The 23,247-nt window shown below is 41.1% G+C and overlaps 1 protein-coding gene across 2 annotated transcripts in view; it reads right to left on the reverse strand.

Annotated features, from left to right (window-relative positions):
• LOC144828628 (5'-AMP-activated protein kinase subunit beta-2-like) overlaps nucleotides 1–23,247 on the reverse strand; it is a 588,442-nt gene that overhangs the window by 176,989 nt on the left and 388,206 nt on the right. For both annotated transcript variants that reach the window (XM_078686984.1, XM_078686993.1), the window contains one exon: nucleotides 23,020–23,153. In XM_078686984.1, coding sequence (XP_078543110.1) covers nucleotides 23,020–23,153 — 134 coding nt within the window. The remainder of the gene's footprint in view (nucleotides 1–23,019; nucleotides 23,154–23,247) is intronic.

The following is a 23,247-nucleotide window of genomic DNA, read 5'->3' on the forward strand; positions in this document are numbered from 1 at the left end:
TACAACTTCTTGCTGAGGCTCTTTTCATGGGAAATGTCCTCCCACATATCCTTCAATTCTGTCTTCTCTTTTTTGGTGATGTAAGACGTCACATACCGAGCCACAGCCATACAGTTATCAGCCACAAACTGTATATCCATGTTAGCATTCCACATGGACAAAATCACCGGGTTGTAGTCGTTGATGTACTTGGACTCTTCATTCCTCTTCAAATTGTAAGTGTTTTTAGGTGATTTCTTCATGACATTGTGTCGCAGCGAAGACATCAAACTGTTTACTTTTCCTTTAGAAATCACCGGTCGTGGAAAGCCGAAACGACATTTAGTGTAGAACTTGTCCTTGTTTCGGAATTTACGACGGCAGTACTTTCCACATCGATGGCTTTGGAAACGCAGAACTTTTTCTCTTAGGCTTTTCTTCTCCTTTGCGTTTGGAACAGCACACGTAGAATACTGTTGGATGAAACTCATCACTGAGTCTTCTGGATCCGTTCCAAATTTAGGTGCATCCTTGATCCACAGCAACATATGTATATGAGGAGCACCTCTTGCTTGGTACTCCTTTCTCCAGAAGAAATCCAACACCTCTCCAAGAGGTGGATTCTTCTTATTCATGATGAAAGACATCATAGCTTCAAATCTATGATTGAAGTACCTACATACATTGACTGGATCCAAAGAGCACAGTTCTCCGGGTGTCTTGAATTCGATGTTATCTACGTTAGCATTTGCCTCTCGTAGAAATTCAAGTAAGTCTTCCCAGCCATACTCGGCACAGCTCAGAGTGAGGAACCATGTGGGAGTACCTAAGTTCCTCAGCATACATTTTAAATCACCATGACGACGGTACCAGTACTCATTAGTACCACGCTGACACGCCATGAGATTAATCAGGTGAGAATCCAAAATACTGTCTTGGACATTGACTTTATCCATAAAGTCACTTGCCGAGATGTTTTGCATGTGTATACCACTTTTCAAGATGTGGTTCACTGCATATGACAGTCCAGACAGATCGCTTTCAAACAGGAGATGAAACAAATAAGGAATGCATTGTCGAAACCTAGCATCTCCTGCATACAATCGCAAAGTCCGGTATTCAGAAGCAGGAATTTGATGAGGTCGCTCATCATATCTTCCTCCCTGACCTGTTGGAAAAAGCTGTGGGAAACACCGAGCTTCCAAACTTTCCTCCCAAACACTAATGGGACTCCCTTTGGCTTGTTTCATTTGAAACAACTCAATAGCATTCCCCATGACTTCCTTGGAATGCAAAGGATGAACACTATAATGTTCATATATTTCTTCACTAGTAGAGGGTTCTACTTTCTCAATTTGACCAGCACACAAATCGCTATCCTCTTCCTCACTTACTTCCTCTTCTGCAACATATACATTCTTATAGTATTTATTATTTTTTTTCAAATACAATGTTGCCTTTTTAACTTTCCTAACATCTACTAAATCTTGTCATATTTTCTTATTCTTTGTCGGAACCCCATTAACTAAGATAACCAGAGGTTCCTCTTCCACTTTTTCTACTCCAATTGTGTTAATGTTTTTCTTCAAATCTAGAGGCAAATAAACAACTCTTCCCTTTAATCCTCTCTGTAAATCTGATGGAGGCAATTTCCCTGTCTTTGGCTCCATTCTTACAATAGCCTGAAAGGGATGGATACTTTGAATCAAAATAGATTCATAAGTATTTAAATCCTTCAATTCAGAAGGAATCTCAACCAATTCCAGATTATTATGAACTGCTCTAGCAGGCATCTGGTTTTGATTTAATTTGCAACAACAATAACTACACACACGTTGATCCAATCCCAAATCAAAACAATTTTCTACCATCAAGTATGTTACGAAATCCTTCCATTCACTATTATTTTCCCTTTCACTTTTTGCATATAAATCCACTAACTTAGTCTGATTCTTATAATAAGTGCGTCGACAACACACACAAGTGAAATTAGGCCTCTCACTTGATTTCACCTCAAACGTCGCAATTTCCCTCTGGAAATTATCTGTACTGGAAACCTGTACACTATCTTCCACATGACCCTCTTCTTCTTGCTCAATTTCAACATTCTCCTCTTTACTTCCAAAGTAACAAAACTCAATTTCTTCACATATATTCTTCACATCTATTTCAGAACCATGCAAAAGAGCAGCGCATAATTGTTTAAGCATAATTGCTGGACTCTTAGCATAATACAACATTCTAACTAATTTCCTCACTTTATTATGATGCACTGCTAGCATCCTGAAATGATGAAAAACACTCTGGCATACTCTCCTGGAAAGACAAGCCAGTGAATGACCATGCAAACCTGTCACTTCTCTCACTCTGCAAGGATCTAATTCTTGCAACAACCTTATTTTCTGCTTCAAACTTTTCTTATTAAATGACCGTACAAAATCACAAAGCAAATTGATGGAATCCTGTCGCACACTGCAAATACTACTACACTTCCAGGTGTACACAGGACCCTTAGCACGTCTTCCTAAAACCTCATTACCTAACACCTCTTCTGCCTCTGTTGTCACAAGTTTTTCTTTTTCAACTGGACAACCATCTTTCACTTCATAAGCACGACCACTGGTGTCAACTGCATGCACCAAATCATTATCCTGGAAATAACTCTCCTCATTAAAAAATGCCTCACAGCTTGAACTATGCATCCATTCTCCAGAAAAAACTTCACAAAAATTACTACGATTAACTATTCTCTTCCATCTACTATTTCTTTTGAAATCATAAATTGCCTTGTTTAGCTTCCTAATTCTATTGATTATCAAAATAAATAACTTACGTTTAATTTCAAATGCCTGATCAATAACTTTCTCAACTTTTTTTTTTCTCTTATAAAAAACCAGTTTCTGTTGACCTTTCTTAATATTTTTTAACAAATTGCCAATTATCCTGTTGCGGAACATTCGTTTACGAATCTCCCTAAACTGTTGTTTCCTTCTACTATCATGCACAGAGTTATCTCTTGCTCTAGCAGTAACATTTTTGATTGGCCTTTCCTTTCCATTTGAATTCCTTCTCGTTTTATGGACTGAAACATTTTCTGTAGTAATATTTTTTTTACTACACATATTTCTTATGAAATATTTTGTGCTCTTACCCGGTGCTTTCTTCGTGACTTGACAAATCTTTTTGTTAGAGGACTGCTGCTTATTTTGTTTCACCTGCTGTCTTTGACGTTTTGCAGCCTTTCTCTGTCTTTCTATTGTTGGCATGGTGAAATCTTGAAATGATCTGCAGTTGAATCTGTGGTAAAATATAATAAAAAATTTTATTAACCATTATTACCAAACAGTAAAACAATAACAGTGATCAAAAACTTAACACACTACTTGACATTTTAAATAGAAGATTTTTTAGTCCTTGCAAATTTACAATACAGAAATAGCAGAAAAGAAATGACATTTATATTTATGTTACCTGTGCTATTTTATATGTGAATCTGATCTAATTTTATGAGCATATTTTAATATTTTATTGAAGACACTACACATAACCTGCTTTTGAAGGTGTCTTTATTTTTAAATTAAACGGTTTACCTTTTTACTTTTTATTAATTATAAATTTTAAAAATAAATGTTTATATTTCCATAGGCTCAAGCAGGTCAGCTTCCCATCCTATGTCATATAATTCGGACAAATCTGCATCCTCATCACGCTCTTCTTCATCCTCAGGATTTAAATCATCCAAGGGATCAACATCCACTGATGTTTCAATTACAAGTTCAATGATGAGGTCAAAATCAACTGATTGCAGATTGTCGCTCATGTTGAGGTTGTCTTTATCTTTAAAGAAAGATAACAACAATGAGATGTTGCAGAGTAAGAGACAAATCTCAGAGATTATAATAGTAAAATTGTTTAACAAGAGTAATATTTTGCAGCTATTATTTAGCCATGTCCATCAATGCTGAGCAGGTGAAGACTATGTCTAAATTTTCAGTGAACAGGACTCATCTCTTCTTAACCTTGGATAAGCCTCACCGACTCTGTGTGTCCTGCACATACTTAAATGTAAAGGGGCAGATTTATGTTAAATGGCACATCCCCAGGCATGCACCAGTTAACGTGCACCACTACTCTGCCACCCATGGTGTGCCGTATTTACAATCAGATAGGAGAAAGCTTCGTCAAAACCCTGCGCCTGCTTTAAGCAGGCATAGGTCTTGACGCAACATTGTGGAGATGGGGCACCCCTGAGCCTTGCTTGAGCTGCATCGCACTTGCGATACAACTCCAGCAATCACTACCTTTACAGCACAGATACGTCACGCATCTGTGCCATTTTTGCCCCATGATGCCCCGCATTCTAAATGCAGCACACCATGGGTGGCGGAACAGCGGCGCAGGATGACTGACACATCCCTGGTGATGCACCAGTCATCATAAATCTATCCCTAAGCTTCTTATCTTGTTACAGATGAACCGCCATATGTAGCATGAAACTATTTTGCATTTCCTAAATAGCGAATTTTAAGGAATAAATAGCAATTCTTTACCATTCCTAATTTGCAATGAGCAAATTGCTAATTGCAAGTTACCCATTCATTTCCATGGGCTAGGAGGCTCATAGGAATGAAGGTTTAATTTGCGATTAGCAATTTGCTCATCACAAATTAGGAATTTTTCCAAGGGTGCAGGGGTGTCTCAAGAACACCCTGCTGCACCCCTGAAAAAGAAATTTGGGGGCATATGGCACACATACATGCCCTAAGGGCATGTGTTGGCGTCATATGGCACCTTTAGTTTTTTTGAAAAAAAGCTTTTTGAAAAGAATTCACAAATTACCACCAATTTACCACAATAGTTTCCAAATCCTTAATGTCATTTTTTACATATTTTTTGTTTGATACATTGCATTTAAGTAGTCACAAAATTTGCAAATCCTTCAGTGCAATTGCAAAATAAGGAATAGCAAATTTTGCTACTCCTTATTTTGCATCAAACTTGTTTGATACATACCATTTGTCTAATTAACATTCGCAAAGGCAGAAATTAGTAGAATTTTGATCTTTGCGAATGCTAATTAGCTTGATACATATGGCCCCAAGTGAGACCTGTCTTGCGACATGGTGCATCTTTTGCATCACTGCTGCATCGGTTTCATGTGGTACGTTTTTTTTACACCATGACATATCTGCCTAAATGCATCAATTTGTAATGTTGTCGCCTCATAGCAAATCTTTTGCACCGCCGCTGCATCATAAAAGTGACGCACAGTGGCGCAAAAGAGGCATACACCTATCATAAATCTGTCTCTACCATTTTAAATGATTAATTCAGGATGACGATAAGGTGTGGCCTATCCAGAGGTTTGTTTAAGGTGAGGCCTACTCAGGATTGCAGATTAAAGTTACGCTTGATGAAGAATACAGAGGACATAATACATGTAAAGCTCTACCAATGAAGTAAGTGATGTCCACTTCATTGCGCCAGTCATCATAAATGTATCCCTAAGCTTCTTATCTTGTTACAGATGAACCACCATATGTACCATCAAACTATTTTGCATTTCCTAAATAGCAAATTTTAAGGAATAAATAGCAATTCTTTACCATTCCTAATTTGCAATGAGCAAATTGCTAATTGCAAATTAGCACCGCCGCTGCATCATAAAAGTGACGCACAGTGGCACAAAAGAGGCATACACCTATCATAAATCTGTCCCTAGCATTTTAAATGATTAATCCAGGATGACGATAAGGTGTGGCCTATCCAGAGGTTTGTTTAAGGTGAGGCCTACTCAGGATTGCAGATTAAAGTTACGCTTGATGAAGAATACAGAGGAGATAATACATGTAAAGGCCTACCAATGAAGTAAGTAATGTCCACTTTATTGCGCCAGTCATCATAAATGTATCCCTAAGCTTCTTATCTTGTTACAGATGAACCACCATATGTACCATCAAACTATTTTGCATTTCCTAAATAGCAAATTTTAAGGAATAAATAGCAATTCTTTACCATTCCTAATTTGCAATGAGCAAATTGCTAATTGCAAGTTACCCATTCATTTCCATGGGCTAGGAGGCTCATAGGAATGAAGGTTGCAATTTGCGATTAGCAATTAGCTCATCACAAAATAGGAAATTTTTCAAACGTGCAGGGGTATCTCAAGAACACCCTGCTACACCCCTGAAAAAGAAATTTGGGGGCATATGGCACACATACATGCCCTAAGGACATGTATAGGCGTCATATGGCACCTTTTGTTTTTTGGAAAAAAATGCTTTTTGAAAAGAATTCGCAAATTACCACAAACTAGAAGTTGGTGGTAGTTTCCAAATCCTTAATATCATTTTTTACATATTTTTTGTTTGATACATTGCATTTAAGGAATCGCAAAATTTGCAAATCCTTCAGTGCAATCGCAAAATAAGGAATAGCAAATTTTGAATTAAGGACATTTTAAGTAATTTCCACATGTGCAGTGTTTTCAAATTATGATTTGAAAATCGTTTTTGGGGAAAAGTAATGGTTAAAAATTTATGACAAGGACATAATGGTGTATGCTTCTCTATAAGGCATTTCAGTGTCTCTGATGTCATTTTTCCCATATTACATTAAAAGACCTTTCCCCATAGAGCACATTCCTTGTAAATATGCTCCCACCTGTGCATGGTGAATTTAGATTTTGACTGTTTGAGTCACATAGCCATGTTAAAAGTCACCCCAAAAAATTGCAAACGCTTTAAAAAAACACATTCATGTGTCTTAAGGACATTTTAAGTCATTTCCCCGTGGACAGTGTTTTGTAAGTGGCACAAAAGAGGCATACACCTATCATAAATCTGTCCCTAGCATTTTAAATGATTAATTCAGGATGACGATAATTCAGGATGACGATAAGGTGTGGCCTATCCAGAGGTTTGTTTAAGGTGAGGCCTACTCAGGATTGCAGATTAAAGTTACGCTTGATGAAGAATACAGAGGACATAATACATGTAAAGCTCTACCAATGAAGTAAGTGATGTCCACTTCATTGCGCCAGTCATCATAAATGTATCCCTAAGCTTCTTATCTTGTTAGACATTAACCGCCATATGTATCATATAACTATTTTGCATTTCCAAAATAGCGAATTTTAAGGAATAAATAGCGATTCTTTACCATTCCTAATTTGCGATGAGCAAATTGCTAATTGCAAATTACCCATTCATTTCCATGGAGCAGGAGGCCCATAGGAATGAAGGTGCAATTTGCGATTAGCAATTAGCTCATCGCAAATTAGGAATTTTTCCAAAGGTGCAGGGGTGTCTCAAGAACACCCTGCTGCACCCCTGAAAACGAAATTTGTGGGCATATGGCGCACATAAATTTTAACAACATTCCTTTACCTCAAAAACGATTTTCAATTCATAATTTGAAAACACTGCCCACAGGGAAATTACTTAAAATGTCCTTAAGACACATGAAAGTGTTTTTTTATTGCCTTTCCAGCATGGTTGGGTCACTTTTAACATGGCTATGTAACACAAACATTTAAAATCTAAATTTCCCATGCACAGGTCGGAGCATATTTACAAGCAACTTGCGCCACAGAGAAAGGTCTTACATTAAAATGGGAAAAATAACATCAGGGACAGTCAATTGCCGTATAAAGAAGCATACACCATTATGTCCTTGTCATAAATTTAAAAACAATTCCTTTTCCCCAAAAACGATTTTCAAATCATAATTTCAAAACACTGCACATGGGAAAATTACTTAAAATGTCCTTAAGACACATAAAAGCGTTTTTTGATTGCCTTTGCAGCATGTTTGTATCACTTTTAACATGGCTATGTAACACAAACATTCAAAATCTAAATTTTCCATGCACATGTGGGATCATATTTACAAGCAATTTGCGCCACATAATTCATAATTTTCTCCTTAAAGCACACTATTCTATATCTAAATTAAAGAAATATTTTCTCACCTTAGCAAATACTTTGAGTTTGAAAACAGTCTCAGAAACACACCAATTTGTCTTCAGCAGAGCAAAAGGTATGCACTCCAGAGTCTGCAGCTATCAAAAGCACAGAAATGCTGTAAATCTTCACACATATCTCTCATGTCACCCAATCAAAACTCTTCCCTCACTTTTTTTCAAATGAAAACCCTTCCCCCCTCTGCCATTTCATGCCTTTTCTGCATGGCAACCACCTCATTGGAAGACTTCTGGTGTTTGCAAGTTCACACAACTTTGTTGCAATTGAACTCTGAACTCTCAGTGCACCTGCATATCCAGTGCATTCTTTCATTTAATGATTTTTTATTGACCATTCAAAATACATCTTTCAAAGAACACATCCGTGCACCCTAACTTTCTGTTTTCAGCAATCAAAATCCACCAATCACTGTTACTGCTTCATGAACACAGAAACTCCACATTTTTTTTCATTTTAAACTCTCATTTTTTCAACTGCCATTTCATTGCCACACTTCATCTGACTGCGGGAGAACCTTCTCTCACCATGTTTTCTGTCTGGATTGTTGGACATAGTTATATTCACTGGGCTCAAAGGTACGTTGAAAACAGGAAATTACCTAACCTCAATTTACAAGATGTGGAAATTAAGTGGTTTGGCCACAGAGGATTAAAATGTCACCAATTGATACCATTGGTGAAAACCTTTATGCATTTGCCCAAACCTGACCTGTTAATTGTGCACTGTGGAGGTAATGACTTGGGCACTTTGACTGGGGTAGGTCTGGAAATGCTTTTAAAGGACACCTTTGAGCAATTGATGGCACTTTTTCCTCAGACTGCCTTGGTATATTCAAATATATGCCAAAGACAGAAATGGAGGTGGTCAAACCAATTTTGTCCACAAATTGAGAAGTCGAGGAAGCATGTAAACAAATCTGTTTCAGCTTACATGAGAGACCATGGAATGGGCTCCCTGTACAACAATAACTTGCGTTACTACATGCAAGATATCTACAGAGGAGATGAAGTTCACTTCTCAGATGAGGGCAACAGAGTTTTCACTCTGAATTTAAGAATGTGCATTGGTACCTACTTATAAGTACCTAAATGTACCATAAACCCAAAAGCTCTTCTCAGAGCTACCCTACATCTAATCACTCACAATTATTATTTTACTCTAACATTTTTCACTAATTTTCAACAAAGTACGCTCCCCGGGGCGCTACCCGGTACGCGAACCGGGAGCTAACCTCGCGAAATTTTTTTAAAAAATGGTTTTTTTCCGCACATATAAGCCTCCTCAGTCACCCTCACAAAACCTAGGGTGTCAAGATAAGTCTACCGTGCCCCCTTCTACCCATTCTGAACATTATTTGCCCTCCATTTTGTATCTTAATTCGACCGAAACACAAAATGGTGGACTCCCGTAACGCTTAAGGTTCGCGTACCGGGGCGCTCACCGGTTCGCGTACCGGGTCGCTCCCTGGGAAGCGCACCATCAAAAAAGGTGGGAAAGTAGTTCACAGAAAAGCCACTGGAGACAATTTCACCAAATATAGATTAGCTCATACTACATACCAATCCCTACCATTTTCACAAATTTGATTGGAATTCCATTTAGTCATTTAGCCTGTAGACCTCTCTAAATACCCTGAGGTAAATTACTTCACAAAACACATCTGAAGTGTTGGAATTGACAACCAATGAAAATGTTACTTTCATTTTCTACTTTTTTTACCTGACATTTCATTGGTTATATACCTGAATATATATAAAGGAAGAGAAGAAAACACAGCCATTTTGACTACTACTTCTTGCTGTACATTTCAATAGTATTTTCACTAATTCCTTCAACTTCTTTCTAAAGGTAAGTTTTTATTTTTAAAACTGAAGTATATTGTGCACTATAAGTTAATATGGTAAACTTTTTCTGATAGATATATACTATCCCTCTGTAGTAGTTATAGATTTAGAGAGACTTCTCTGTTATAGTTATGGATGGAGTTAGGCTTCTCTTGTATAATTATGAATTTACTTACGTTAAATCACATACACTTTTTTAAATTCCTACTTCCACTCTGATACTATACACTGCCCAAAGATAAATTCACTGATAAAAAATGCCTATCTAAAATTATTCCCAACATTGCCCTATCTCTACTAATATATATTTTTTTAATCCAAATTTCAGGCAAAATGGAAGGCGAAAACCAAGTTTCTTTTGAAATGGACCTGCAAGAGAGCAGCCAAGAATTGATTGATACAATTGATCAAATTGACATTGAATTTTTCGATGAAACTTGGGACAATGAACTACTGCAATGTGTACAAGCAGTAGATAACCTCCTTGCAAATGAGGACATTTTACACCCTCAGAGACTACAATGTATATTCCATGATAATTATGAAATTTCTGACAATGAAATGTTAGAAAGTTTAATAAATTATGAAACACAATCACAATAAAAAAAATGCTTAAAAAATAAAGAAAATAAAAAATAATCAACAAAACCAACAATCAATTAACATACTGCATTTGAAAAGTCTCTCATTCTTTTTTCATTGTAGTACGCTGCCCAGAACGCTTCCCGGTTCGCGTACCGGGCGCTACCCACGCAAAAAAAACAATTTTTTTTTTATTTTTTTTGCCCCGCGGGGCCCTTTTAAAGCCTCCACATTAAACCTAGGGGGTCAGGGAGGATCTACTATGCCCCCTTATGGTCATTTCCCCCTTTGTTTTGGCCTCCTCTGAGAGACAAGATGGCGGCCGCTACGGACTGTTTAGAATGTTGACAGACACCGGAGAGCCAATCAGCTTCGCTACGCGAAGTTCCGTTACGCGCCCCGGTCCGCGAACCGGGGCGCGGACCGGAGCGCGCTTACAGATATATATCTTTTTTTAAACGTTAATTTCTCAAAATCCACTGGAGCACATATATTGAGACCTACAAAAGGCACATCGGGCTACCAGTCCCTACAATTTTGCCAAGTTTCGTGCAAATCCATTCAGCCGTTCGGGCTAAAAGTGAGGCCAACCGCCCTATGGAAAACTCAATGTTAAAAACACGTTTTGGGACCCCCCTTTTTTCTCGGCCCCCCCTTGACGAACCCCCCCCAAATTTTCAAGGGCTGCTCAGAAACAAAATGTTCCATTTTCCAGAAAATTTCAGCCAATTCCGTCCACAAACACCAAAGTTATTAGACATAGAATTTTCAAAAATCCCATAGGGAAAAAATCCTAACTATATATACCTACTGGCGACCGCCAGTAGGTAATATATATATATATATATATATATCTATAGTTCAACAAAAATTGGTTCTGTTGGGTAAGGCAGATTATTTGGTCTATGCTCATAGATGCACATAAAAATAAATCAGCTCTCTGATACAATGTTTAGCGTTAAATGAGAAATCAATGCTCAAAACACAAACAAACAAAGTCATAAGGTCAAGGTATTGTATTGTAACTATTATTACATGGTTGCTTCTATGCAAATCCGAATTACTTCATTCATGGATCAGTTTTGAATACATAGCAAGACCGTCATACAAAATTGTGACTTTTTGTGACAAAAGTGCTCAGTGTAAGTGATAATATATACAGTGTAGGGAGATAAATCTATACAGGTGGATCTGAACCTAGGGATGCGTCGACGTTTCAAGCTGCACTTGGACACAGCCGCTGAGAGCGAGTGAGAGCCGTTTCACTGTTAGATGCGACGGGCCACTGAGCCTTACAGGATCAACGAAAGGAATCCCTGCTTTGATCTATAAACTGTCCTCCCCCTTCTGTCTTGAGAAAGACCCGTCGTGACCACCTACAGGGGCACACCAGGGTCGAAACGTCGACGCATCCCTAGGTTCAGATCCACCAGGATTCCCGCAGAAATCATAGGAATCCCTGGCTGAGACCTTCTGACCAAACTTGAATTGTACCTGTATATATACCTGTATAGATCCGGGGCAATTACGGTATAGTACCCTGCCTCACCAATCTTTGTCTATTTCAATTTTGAGCATTGGTTTTTGTCCCTCCTTGAAGTTGTTTTTCGTTGGAGCCCGATGACTAGATTTTATTCTAAGTGCACATAAATTTCTCTATCGAAATTCATGCCTTTTGGGCATTTTGTCCGTAGTCGTATTATGTATTTTGATTCCAGCTGTCGGAGTTTCTTTCTTTGGTCTCCCATTCTTTCATGTTGTTACACTGTGTCTATCGCAAAGTAATTCATTTTCCGCCAGTCTCCATTTTGACATGTTAGAAGATGTTTTGCTGTGGCATATGATAGATCTTGATTTTTGACCGCTCTGATATGTTCTAATATCCGCTTTTTTAGCATGCAGATGGTACTACCTATATAGAGCATTCCGCAGTTACATTGAATAGCGTATACCACAAATTTTGTTAAACGTGAATTTTTTGTTAATTTGGATTAGTCTCCCTTCTGGATCTCTTATGTTCCTCTTGTTCACGCCAATTTTGTACGCTTTACAAACGTTACATTTTATGAATCCACTCTGTTGTTTTTCCAACCAGGCTGAGTTTTTGTTTTTTGGCTGAAATGGCTCTGGATTAGTGTGTCTTTAATTGATGGCGCTTTCCTAAATGTTATTTGAGGGTTTGGACCATATCTGGATCTTGTTTTAGAATGGACCAATATTTTTGCACACTTTGGCGTATTTTATGGGACTCTTTACTGTACGATAAAATCAGTCTTGGAATCTGTTGAGAGGCACGCGAAAAGACAACACAGAGTTCCAAGCTGCCCGCTGAGACCAATCTGCGGGTTTGAAATGTGTCAGCAGAACATTAGAAGCACTCCCGCCCCACATTCGCAAGGAGGTCAGTTACTCTAGGTTCAGGAAAAACATTAAAACCTGGCTGTTCGAACAATAAACAAGAACGACCCCGCAAACCCTTACCACTCTTCTGTGCTGTGTCTCGGCTCCGGGAAACCCTTTTTGGGTAGCTGTTTGCGCCTTACAAGTTTAAAAAATAAAATAAAATAATAAACTTCAAAGGGAACGCATTTCCCAACTGGACTCCAACTCCCATAGGTACTTGCGCAGCATCATCAGGAAAAGCCCATCTGAGGGCGCGCAATCACATGTACTTAAGAGGCGGGGACCAGACTGTGTTTCAATCCTTTTACCGACAGACTCTGAGGAAGAAATTCGAAACACGTCAGGCAGTGGTGCATTGGCTGTGAAAGAATTCGGCTGGCCGGCATTCCCTATAAGTAATAAAGGAATTTAAGCTTGGAACTCCGTGTTGTCTTTTCGTGTGCCTCTCAATTTTGGGACACAAGCAGGAGCTTTGAGTTTTGGGTGGCAGTCCAGCCACCGAGAGAGCACCACCCAAGGAAAGAAAGGGGGCCACGGTGCATTGTATCTACCATCTCTCACATGTGGAGCAGCAACACAGGATCTAGGGGAAACCTGCCCTCTGTGACCCATCTGCGGGTTTGAAATGTGTCAGCAGAACATTAGAAGCACTTCAAAGGGAACGCATTTCCCAACTGGACTCCAACTCCCATAAGTACTTGCGCAGCATCATCAGAAACAGCCCATCTGAGGGTGCGCAATCACATGTACTTAAGAGGTGGGGACCAGACTGTGTTTCAATACTTTTACCGACAGCCTCTGAGGAAGAAATTTGAAACGCGTCAGGCAGCGGTGAATTGGCTGTGAAAGAAATCGGCTGGCCGGCGTTCCCCATACCTAATAAAGGAGTTTAAGCTTGGAACTCCGTGTTGTCTTTTCGCATGCCTCTCAATTTTGGGACACAAGCAGGAGCTTTGATTTTTGGGTGGCAGTCCAGTCACCGAGAGAGCACCACTCCAGGAAAGAAAGGGGGCCACGGGGGATTGTATCTACCATCTCTCACATGTGGAGCAGCAACACAGGATCTAGGGGAAACCTGCCCGCTGTGACCCATCTGCGGGTTTGAAATGTGTCAGCAGAACATTAGAAGCACTTCAAAGGGAACGCATTTCCCAACTGGACTCCAACTCCCATAAGTACTTGCGCAGCATCATCAGGAACAGCCCATCTGAGAGCGCGCAATCACATGTACTTAAGAGGCGGGGACCAGGCTGTGTTTCAATCCTTTTACCGTCAGCCTCTGAGGAAGAAATTCGAAACGCGTCAGGCAGAGGTGAATTGTCTGTGAAAGAAATCGGCTGGCCGGCGTTCCCCATATCTAATAAAGGAGTTTAAGCTTGGAACTCCGTGTTGTCAGGAGCTTTGATATATATATATATATATGTATATATATCCAACAAAAGAGTTTGCCCCTGTGAGGTTGACCGCATGGAAACCCTCGCCTCGGTAAATGATGAAGCAGTTTGTTGTTTCCCCTCTTTATTAATTCAAAAGGCTCAACGCGTTTCAGGATTGCTCCCTTGGTCACGAGCCACAAAGCAACTTACAGCAATCACAGCTCGATGAAAAAATACTTGCATTATTAAAGGTCCAACCCTGTTGGGCGTGGTTTCCTGACCCACAGGCTTCTGGTATTTGCAGTCTATCATCAAGTTGTGTGCCAGAATCATGTGCATTATTCCCAAGTGGGCACAACCGGAGTTCCAACTCTGTCTTTTAAAACACACCATTTCGTGCAGTTTCCATTCCTGTAACCCAATGCCAGATTCCCCCAGCATTGCAGGTCCGCTCCAGGCAGCGGGTCAAACCTCGTGGCGTAGGCTAGCCGCTCAAATCCAACAAAAGAGTTTGCCCCTGTGAGGTTGACCGCATGGAAACCCTCGCCTCGGTAAATGATGAAGCAGTTTGTTGTTTCCCCTCTTTATTAATTCAAAAGGCTCAACGCATTTCAGGATTGCTCCCTTGGTCACGAGCCACAAAGCAACTTACAGCAATCACAGCTCGATGAAAAAATACTTGCAATAATGAAAGGTCCAACCCTGTTGGGCGTGGTTTCCTGCCCCACGGGCTTCTGGTATTTGCAGTTTATCATCAAGTTGTGAGCCAGAATCATGTGCATTATTCCCAAGTGGGCACAAGCGGAGTTCCAACTCTGTTTTTTAAAACTCACAATTTCGTGCAATTTCCATTCCTGTAACCCAATGCCAGATTCCCCCAGCATTGCAGGTCTGCTCCAGGCGGCGGGTCAAACCTCTCGGCGTAGCCTAGCTGCTCAAATCCAACAAAAGACTTTGCCCCTGTGAGGTTGACCGCATGGAAACCCTCGCCTCGGTAAATGATGAAGCAGTTTGTTGTTTCCCCTCTTTATTAATTCAAAAGGCTCAACGCGTTTCAGGATTGCTCCCTTGGTCACGAGCCACAAAGCAACTTACAGCAATCACAGCTCGATGAAAAAATACTTGCATTAATTAAAGGTCCAATCCTGTTGGGCGTGGTTTCCTGCCCCACGGGCTTCTGGTATTTGCAGTCTATCATCAAGTTGTGTGCCAGAATCATGTGCATTATTCCCAAGTGGGCACAACCGGAGGTCATGTGTCCTGTAGTGTTGTGGCTCGTGAACAAGGGCGGGAGCCCGAAACGCGTAGAGCCTTGAGCGATTCAGATTGACGAAAAGCTGGAACCTAACACTGCTGCTGCCCTCCTGAATAGCAGTCAGCATTCCGCGAGGGCATCCTCATTGGGGTAACCTGTTTGTTGGATTTGTAGCAGCTTTTCCCGGCCGCGAGGATGAACCGCTGCGAAACAGCGGATCCTGGTGCCTGGAGATTGTGGTACCGATAAGGAGCGGTGGGTTCTATCTTGAGATGCCGAGTAAATGCATAACAGAGATGGTGTTTTAACTTTTTGCCAGCCCACGGTGGTTTTATTAATTTTGATTTCGGGACTATGACACCACCCACTTGGGGTTTATGCTTTATTTAGAGACTGCTTAGACCATCATGCACTTCATGCATGTGCTAATGAAGGCGATCAGACACGCCCACCAAGGCGGGAGTTTGAACAATAAAAGCAGGAGCTCTGAATAATGGAGGTCATGTGTCCTGTAGTGTTGTGGCTCGTGAACATGGGCGGGAGCCCGAAACGCGTAGAGCCTTGAGCGATTCAGATTGACGAAAAGCTGGAACCTAACTCTGCTGCTGCCCTCCTGAATAGAAGTCAGCCTTCCGCGAGGGCATCCTCATTGGGGTAACCTGTTTGTTGGATATATGTATATATATATGTATATATATATATACACTTAAAAACCAACCAAAGGTTACAGGGATGTTATAGTTAGAAAATAGAATATAAAAAACCTTAGAAACTCACTGAAAAAAACAAAGGTTACAGGGACGATATAGTTAGGCTCAGATTTCACTCATACAAAACCAGTAAAATTCAGCAGTAATTTACATTTAAAGTTTATGTTTGTGAAGCTATGGGACCCAGTCCTTAGGTATCTGAACAAAGATAATAGAAACATGACATTTCCAATCATACTACGAGTGCTGGGACTTCTAGACCCCCCCCCAAGGAATATCTGTATGACTGAGTAGATCTGTGGGTTGGTGGTGAACTGTTGAGACATTAATATGGTCATTTCGGTGGGGACGAGGGTGAAAGGGGGGGTTGGTTATTGTTTTATTACAGGTGGGAATGCCCGTCTTTATGATGTATGTTTTTCAATAAATAAAAACTAAAGAAACATAAAAAAGTAAAGTAAATACCTTTTTCTTACCCTGTGGGAAGGAAGCCTCTCTGGGGTTGAGAGGCTCTCCTTCTCCAGTGCTGGGATCTTTGGCTAAAACTGCAGTTCGTACCACCTGCTTTAAGTTGCTGCAGTGAAATTGTGTAGCTCAATGATGTAGAAAGACTATGATCTGGATTGATCAAGATTGTTTTACTGTCCTCTAGATAGTCCTGGTAAATCAAGTCAGTAATCCCTGAGAGCAGTCGTCTGGTGCAACAAACTTTTTTGGCGCCCTCCCATAATTACCGCCTTTTCCACAGATTCCATCACTAACACTCTCTAACTGTGTCTCTCATTTCTCTATAGACCCTCTCTCACATGAATTTAATTTGCTTTATAGTGCTTTTCATACCAGTGTACGGTGTCAGAGCACTTTACATCACACACACATTATACAGAGACAAAGAATCATTACTGTGTAAATCAGCCAATTGGAAATGTAAAAGGATTACAAAGAGTAAGAATCACATGTCATCTATGCTGGTAGGCAGTATATTCTAAGAATGTTGGTTCTGGAGAAGTACAAAATCATGATTTAAAAAGTACCAAAGTGACTGAGATTGGCTTCACTAATAAAAATGTATTTCTACCCAAACAACATTCTTTTTAGCAACATTAGGATAATGAAAAACTGGAGAAAAGCAATGTTCTAACCAATACCTTGCAATTTGAATGCAGCTCTCTGATAATGGTTAATTTAACTGAGATACATTAGGATTGTAATTTATGAATTGCAAGTAACAAAATAATCTCTGTAACAAAAGCAACAACCCGCTGAGCTATCCACATAACATAGTCTGATCATCATGGTACATGTTCTTTGCAGCAGGTATTTTAACCTTCTGCGCTACTTTATGATGTGTCAAAATTGCCACTTGACAAAACTCCAATGTTCTCCAACACGTACATTAATAACCAGAGTTTCCTGATGATTTTATGACTGGCTGAAAAGTGCTGGACACACAAGGAACATTTAAACCCATAGGTTATTTCTAATCACAGACGCCCCTTTCCGAGTTCAGAGTCAGCTTCCACTGTTCTGGTCGCACCACCCTAAAGCTGGCCCAGTCTGAGAGAAAGGAGAACTTAAAAATGACATATAATGTAATGTAATGTGTATACTTGTAAAGCGCACTGTTGCCAGCCGGCGTCCTGGCGCTGTATACCGCTGGGGAACCCGTCCTGGCTTTCCCTGTGGGATGGTCCCTGCTGGGAATCCCCAAGGTGGAGCCAGGCATCCCCAGCGTTGATGGGGCCGTTGTGGAGATTAAGGCTAGCTAATGCCCAGAGTTGCCGAGTGGGACCCCTGGTTAGAGTAGGCACCGAGGCGAGAATTATCGAGTCCACTGACCCTGGTCCACGACCCTGCCGCGTCAGGAATCAAACCCTGGTCCCGGGCCAACTTCTGCTTCCGGGTCTGCCGCCTCTAACCAGTGAGCCACACCACTCCACAATATACTCTTTCCCCCACAACTACATCACCTTCTGTCCCTTACTTCGGAGTAACAAGACTGGCAACACGTGCCTTCATTACCAACACAGTGCAATGCACTCAGAGCTTGATTTATCTGGAAGGGTATCTTAAAAAATCCATACAGTCAAAATATTTATATGATTAAAATCTTGGGGGTAACTTATTGCATATTGAAAAAAAATCAGTAATTAGGTAAAGGTATCAGGCTAAAGCCTCCTACATTGTATGTTTTACCTTGATAGTAACATGGCAAACACATCATTCAAATACATTTAAAGGAGTACAAAATCAAGCTGAGTGTTTGGTGAGAAGTAATCAAAGCTACCAGGGCAAAAAGAATGTACGTCATACAAATAAGAGCACTTGTGAGGCTTAAAGTCTGATTTTATACAATTTATGAAAAGGTTCTCTTTATTGCTAACTTATGGATGGATATTTTTATTTTCTGAACGTAAAATTTGCATAAAGGCGTCATTACAAAGACTTTTTTTAATGAGGCTAAATATAAATTTTCAGCTCATTTGCTGGACATAATAGCAAGAAAGTCACATATTTTAACAGCCGTTGGAAAGAGGAACCTAATGACTAGTCCAATAAATTAGGATCTGGCAGAGTACCCAGCATATCATGTATGTTCCTCAGAGGAAAACGGTAAGCTACTTCCTCCAAAGTGCTTTTAAAGACTGCATGGGGTGAGAATCCCTCTGTTGATCCAGTCATGAAGGTAGCCTCTACCATCCGCAGTGTACATTGGCCATCCATTCAATATCTCAGTTCCACACCAGATACTAATTATTGTTATGTTATGTTATGTTATGTTATGTTAAACTTTTATTTATATAGCGCACGGCTACTCAACAAGAGTGTCCCGGCGCTTTCAGAGGGCGGCTCAGCAATTAAAAAACATAACAGTAGACAGAAAAAAGAAAAGTGGAGTACAAAAGAAAACAACCTAAAGATTAAAAAGCCAGGTCTTCAGATTTTTCCTAAACAGGAGCAAACTAGGAATGCTGCGTAAAGCCAGGGGCAACGAGTTCCACAACTGGGGAGCCTTAAGGCTAAAGGAACGACCCCCGATGCGAGCCTTCCTCACGCGGGGCACCACGGCCATGAACAAAGATTCTGACCGCAGAGAGCGGGCCGGACGGTAAAAGGCCAGTCTGCGCTGCAGATACTTAGCTCCGGAGCCAGAAAGTGCCTTATGCACCAGCGTCAACGTTTTAAACATTATCCGCTTACGGATAGGGAGCCAGTGAAGTGACTGTAGCACCCCAGATGTTCTTGCCCGCCTGTGCAGGCCGAATATGGCGCGAGCCGCAGAGTTCTGCGCCACTTGCAGCCTTTGGATCAGATACTCCGGAAGCCCTAAGTAGAGAGCATTAGCATAGTCCAGTCTAGATCCTATAAGAGCTTGGACAATGATCTTCCTATGCTCCTCTGTAAGCAAGGGTAGGAACTTCCGGAGCATCTTAAGGATGCCAAAATAGGTGCCCGTCAGACCAAGAATGTGTGATCTGAACGTAAGGCCATTATCGACCTTGACTCCCAACTTTTTGGCAACCAAAGATGGCTGGGCGGGGGGGCACATATCACCTGGCCACCAGTCACGCCACTCCGGTTCCGAAGCACAGCCAAATAGCAGAACCTCAGATTTACTAGAGTTGGCCTTGAGACCATTCTGCTGGAACCAGTCAAAGACCCTCTTCAGACATCCCTGAATGCTCTCCCCGTCAAATGACTGGTCTTTCCTGCAGGTGAAGAGAAGCTGAGTGTCATCCGCATAGGACACGATCTGGGCCCCCGAAGCCTCCACGAGTGCCGCCAGAGGGGTCATAAAGATGTTAAAAAGTGTCGGGCTCAACACAGAACCCTGTGGAACTCCGACTCCCAGTGGCAGCATCTCAGCGGAGCTCGAAGAAGCCCAGACCGTTTGTCGACGGTCCTCCAAAAACGATGTAAACCATTTGAACACCGTCCCCCTCAGACCGATGTCATAAAGTCTGGTGAGTAGAGCTTCGTGGGGGACGGTGTCGAAGGCCGCCGACAAGTCCAACATGACTAACACAGCCTTCCCCCCTGCGTCCAGAGTCTCGCGGATGACCTCTGACACCTCAAGAAGTGCCGTCTCCGTGCTCAGGTTAGACCGAAAGCCGGATTGCGAGGGATGCAGGAGATCATTTGATTCGAGGAAACCCGAGAGCACGCCATGCACGTGCTTCTCCGTGAGCTTAGCAAGGGCCGGAAGAAGAGAGATTGGCCGGTAATTGGCCAGAACCCCGGGATCCAATCCCGGCTTTTTGAGGAGGGGGATCACCATCGCCCTTTTCCAGGACAAAGGGAGCCGCCCCTCTCTCAAAGATGAATTCAGGAGAGGATTCACCAAGGGGTTCATCAGCGGCGCCATCCTGGCCAAAAATTTGGCCGGGCAGGGATCGAGTGGCGACCCAGACTTGAGAGTGGCCAGAAGTGCAAGAGAAGCATCTGAGGAGACCGGCGGAAACTCAGCCAAAAAAGCCTCTGGCGTAGCCGATGGAACTCGTCCCCCCCCGATGTAGTACTAAGAATGAGCATTTTGTCTGAGTGCTTAGAGTAGGGTAAAATATCTGTTTGTCTGGGTGGGGGGGGTGGGGGTGGTGGGTGATTTTTATCTTTAGCTTCAGACTGCCATTTTGAGACAATTCGCATAGACCTTGCTTGGCAAGCATTTCTGAACTAAAACTCACAGACAATGCAGTTCAAGCTTCAAACAGCTACATTTTGTATAGGCCTTTTGATTTTCTGGCACACGGATTTGTGTGTTTTTTTAGTCATGGCTTTTTTTTACTCTAATATATCTACCAGAAAGAATTGTTGCCATATTCATATCGAAATTCCGCCTTGTAATTTCTCATATAAAGTAAATCAGTGTTGACCAGTATTGTTGTTTCTGTGGACAATGTTAGACAACGTGAAAAAATCTGCAGCAGTTCATCTACGGCATGCTGATGTCCCTCCATGGTGTATCTTAGACATGCATGCTGGGTTCAGATTCATATGGTTGAGTTCTGTTAACTGCTTTGGTGTGCTCTGAGATCCACACCCATTCTTTAGCCTGCTTTTCGTCTTCTAGTTGTTGCTTCCAAATCGCATTCAGAGCAGGTGTAGAGAGGTAAAATGTAGGTGCTAGTGTTCTATGCATGGAAGTCCCTGCCTGGCACTGTACCCCATGGGTAAAAAGTACTGCTGATTTCAGGGATGTGCTTGCATCAACATGCCGTATAATGTTGATTGCTACTGTCATAGTATTATATCTGATGAATTATCCAACACTAAGACCATGATTATCCAATAAGGTTGGAAATAGGACAAGTCTTCCATCATCGTAGATGTCACCAAAGACTGTATTATTATTCTGCATTGAACCTGGGATATAGTGTCATTTGGCCACTAATGCTAACTCAGGTAGCACCCATAGGGGATGATCTGGAGAATAAAGGACAACAGAACTAATTTTACATGTTTATATTCACCCCAACAAAAACATACGGTGCATAATGGAAGCAGGTAAGTAAATCTCCCTCATCAAGCATTATGCAGTGTGTGAAATAAATCAGTGTCTTCCATTATATTTATATGGTCCACACATTCAGTATTTATTTCTACTTCTAAGCATCTCACCATCCACAGCATTTGTGTATCCAGGTAGTATATTGATAAATTGGCTACCCACATTTCTCCAGTGTCTATCAAGCGTGTTGTCTTTTCAACAGAGGGCTGCCGCCTATGTTGAGCCCAAATCAGTCAGGAAAGATTTAAAATCTGGTAAGGAAGAATTAGGAAGGAAGAAATGAAGTTCCATGAAGAAATAAAGGAGCACAGGTAGGACAATGACAACCTATTCCAAAATGCCATTGACCGTCTAATGTCCTATCATGTCAGCATCCTTCAGGCTTTATATACTTTTTAGACCTTCTAAGGACAATTCAAATCACCAAAACAAGTAAAATACCTTCAATGGTATGATAAGGATGATCTCCCATATTCAGAGAATATCTAAAGTGTATTTTCAGATGATTAGGTAACACACTCTCTTTAATTGATGGTTCAGTTTTATGTCGGTTGGCTCACCTCAACAATTTCAAAATTATATTTATTCAGTCCTCTTGATATTTTTAGTGATGAGCTTTCTCAAGGCAAGTTGCTCTGCATACATCATTGCTTTATGCTTGGACAGCGTGGTCTTGTAGCAAGACCTATGAGTAATTGGGACTCATCCCAACTACCAGAGGAACCACCAACAACGACATAAGCAACCCTTCCAGCATCAAAACTACCAAAACCAGCCAAGTACTGGGACAAGCAACACCTTTGTGATGGCAGTGTCCCTTTTGTTTGCCTGTGGCTGAATATGGCTTGTATATTTATGGGTCCCCGACTACTGGGCTATGCCCCATGTTCAAACACTTACAGCCAGAAAGCCTGTCATCATTGATAACAGCTTGAGCCAGATTTGTTGTTGCAACTGTTTGTGGTAAAGTGATGATGAAAACGCTTGTGAAACACCAGAGGGACAATAAAAAGCTACAACATCAGGGGTAGCAAGCAAACAAAGTTTGGGGAGACTGAAGCTAGCACTGAGTCTGCAGGGGTCGGAGCAGTGCCCCACAGGGTGCTGCACTTGGATTCCTACAGAACATACTATACCATGTGTATTTGTAAAGCACATGTTCACCCAAGGGCATCTTGGCGCTGAAAACAGATGTTTATTGTTACCCAACCCAATGGTATTCATTTTATCAACCTCAGAAGGATGAAAGGATGGGTGGACCCACCAGGATTTTAACCTGTGACCTTGCGGTCCCTCCAGTGGACACAATAGTCCACTAAGCCACCAGACCAAACAATGCCTCAATATAAGAAAGAATCAAAGTAATTACAACTTACTGAAATATTAGTATCTTTGTTGAGAATGACTTGTAGGAGATGAGGTGGGAGAATGGGTGGGGACTTGAAGCGCTCATCTGGTCTGAACTCATACATTTCTTGAGCATAAAGTCCTGGTGGAGAGCTGGACACATCTGAAAACAACAGAAGACTCAAGCAAATGTAATTACAATATGGAAATTTCATGAAACATTGAACATATTATATTTGACTAAAGCAAAGGCCGAT

This window comes from Lissotriton helveticus, chromosome 1_1 (genome assembly GCF_964261635.1).
Source record: "Lissotriton helveticus chromosome 1_1, aLisHel1.1, whole genome shotgun sequence".
NCBI lineage: Eukaryota > Metazoa > Chordata > Amphibia > Caudata > Salamandridae > Lissotriton > Lissotriton helveticus.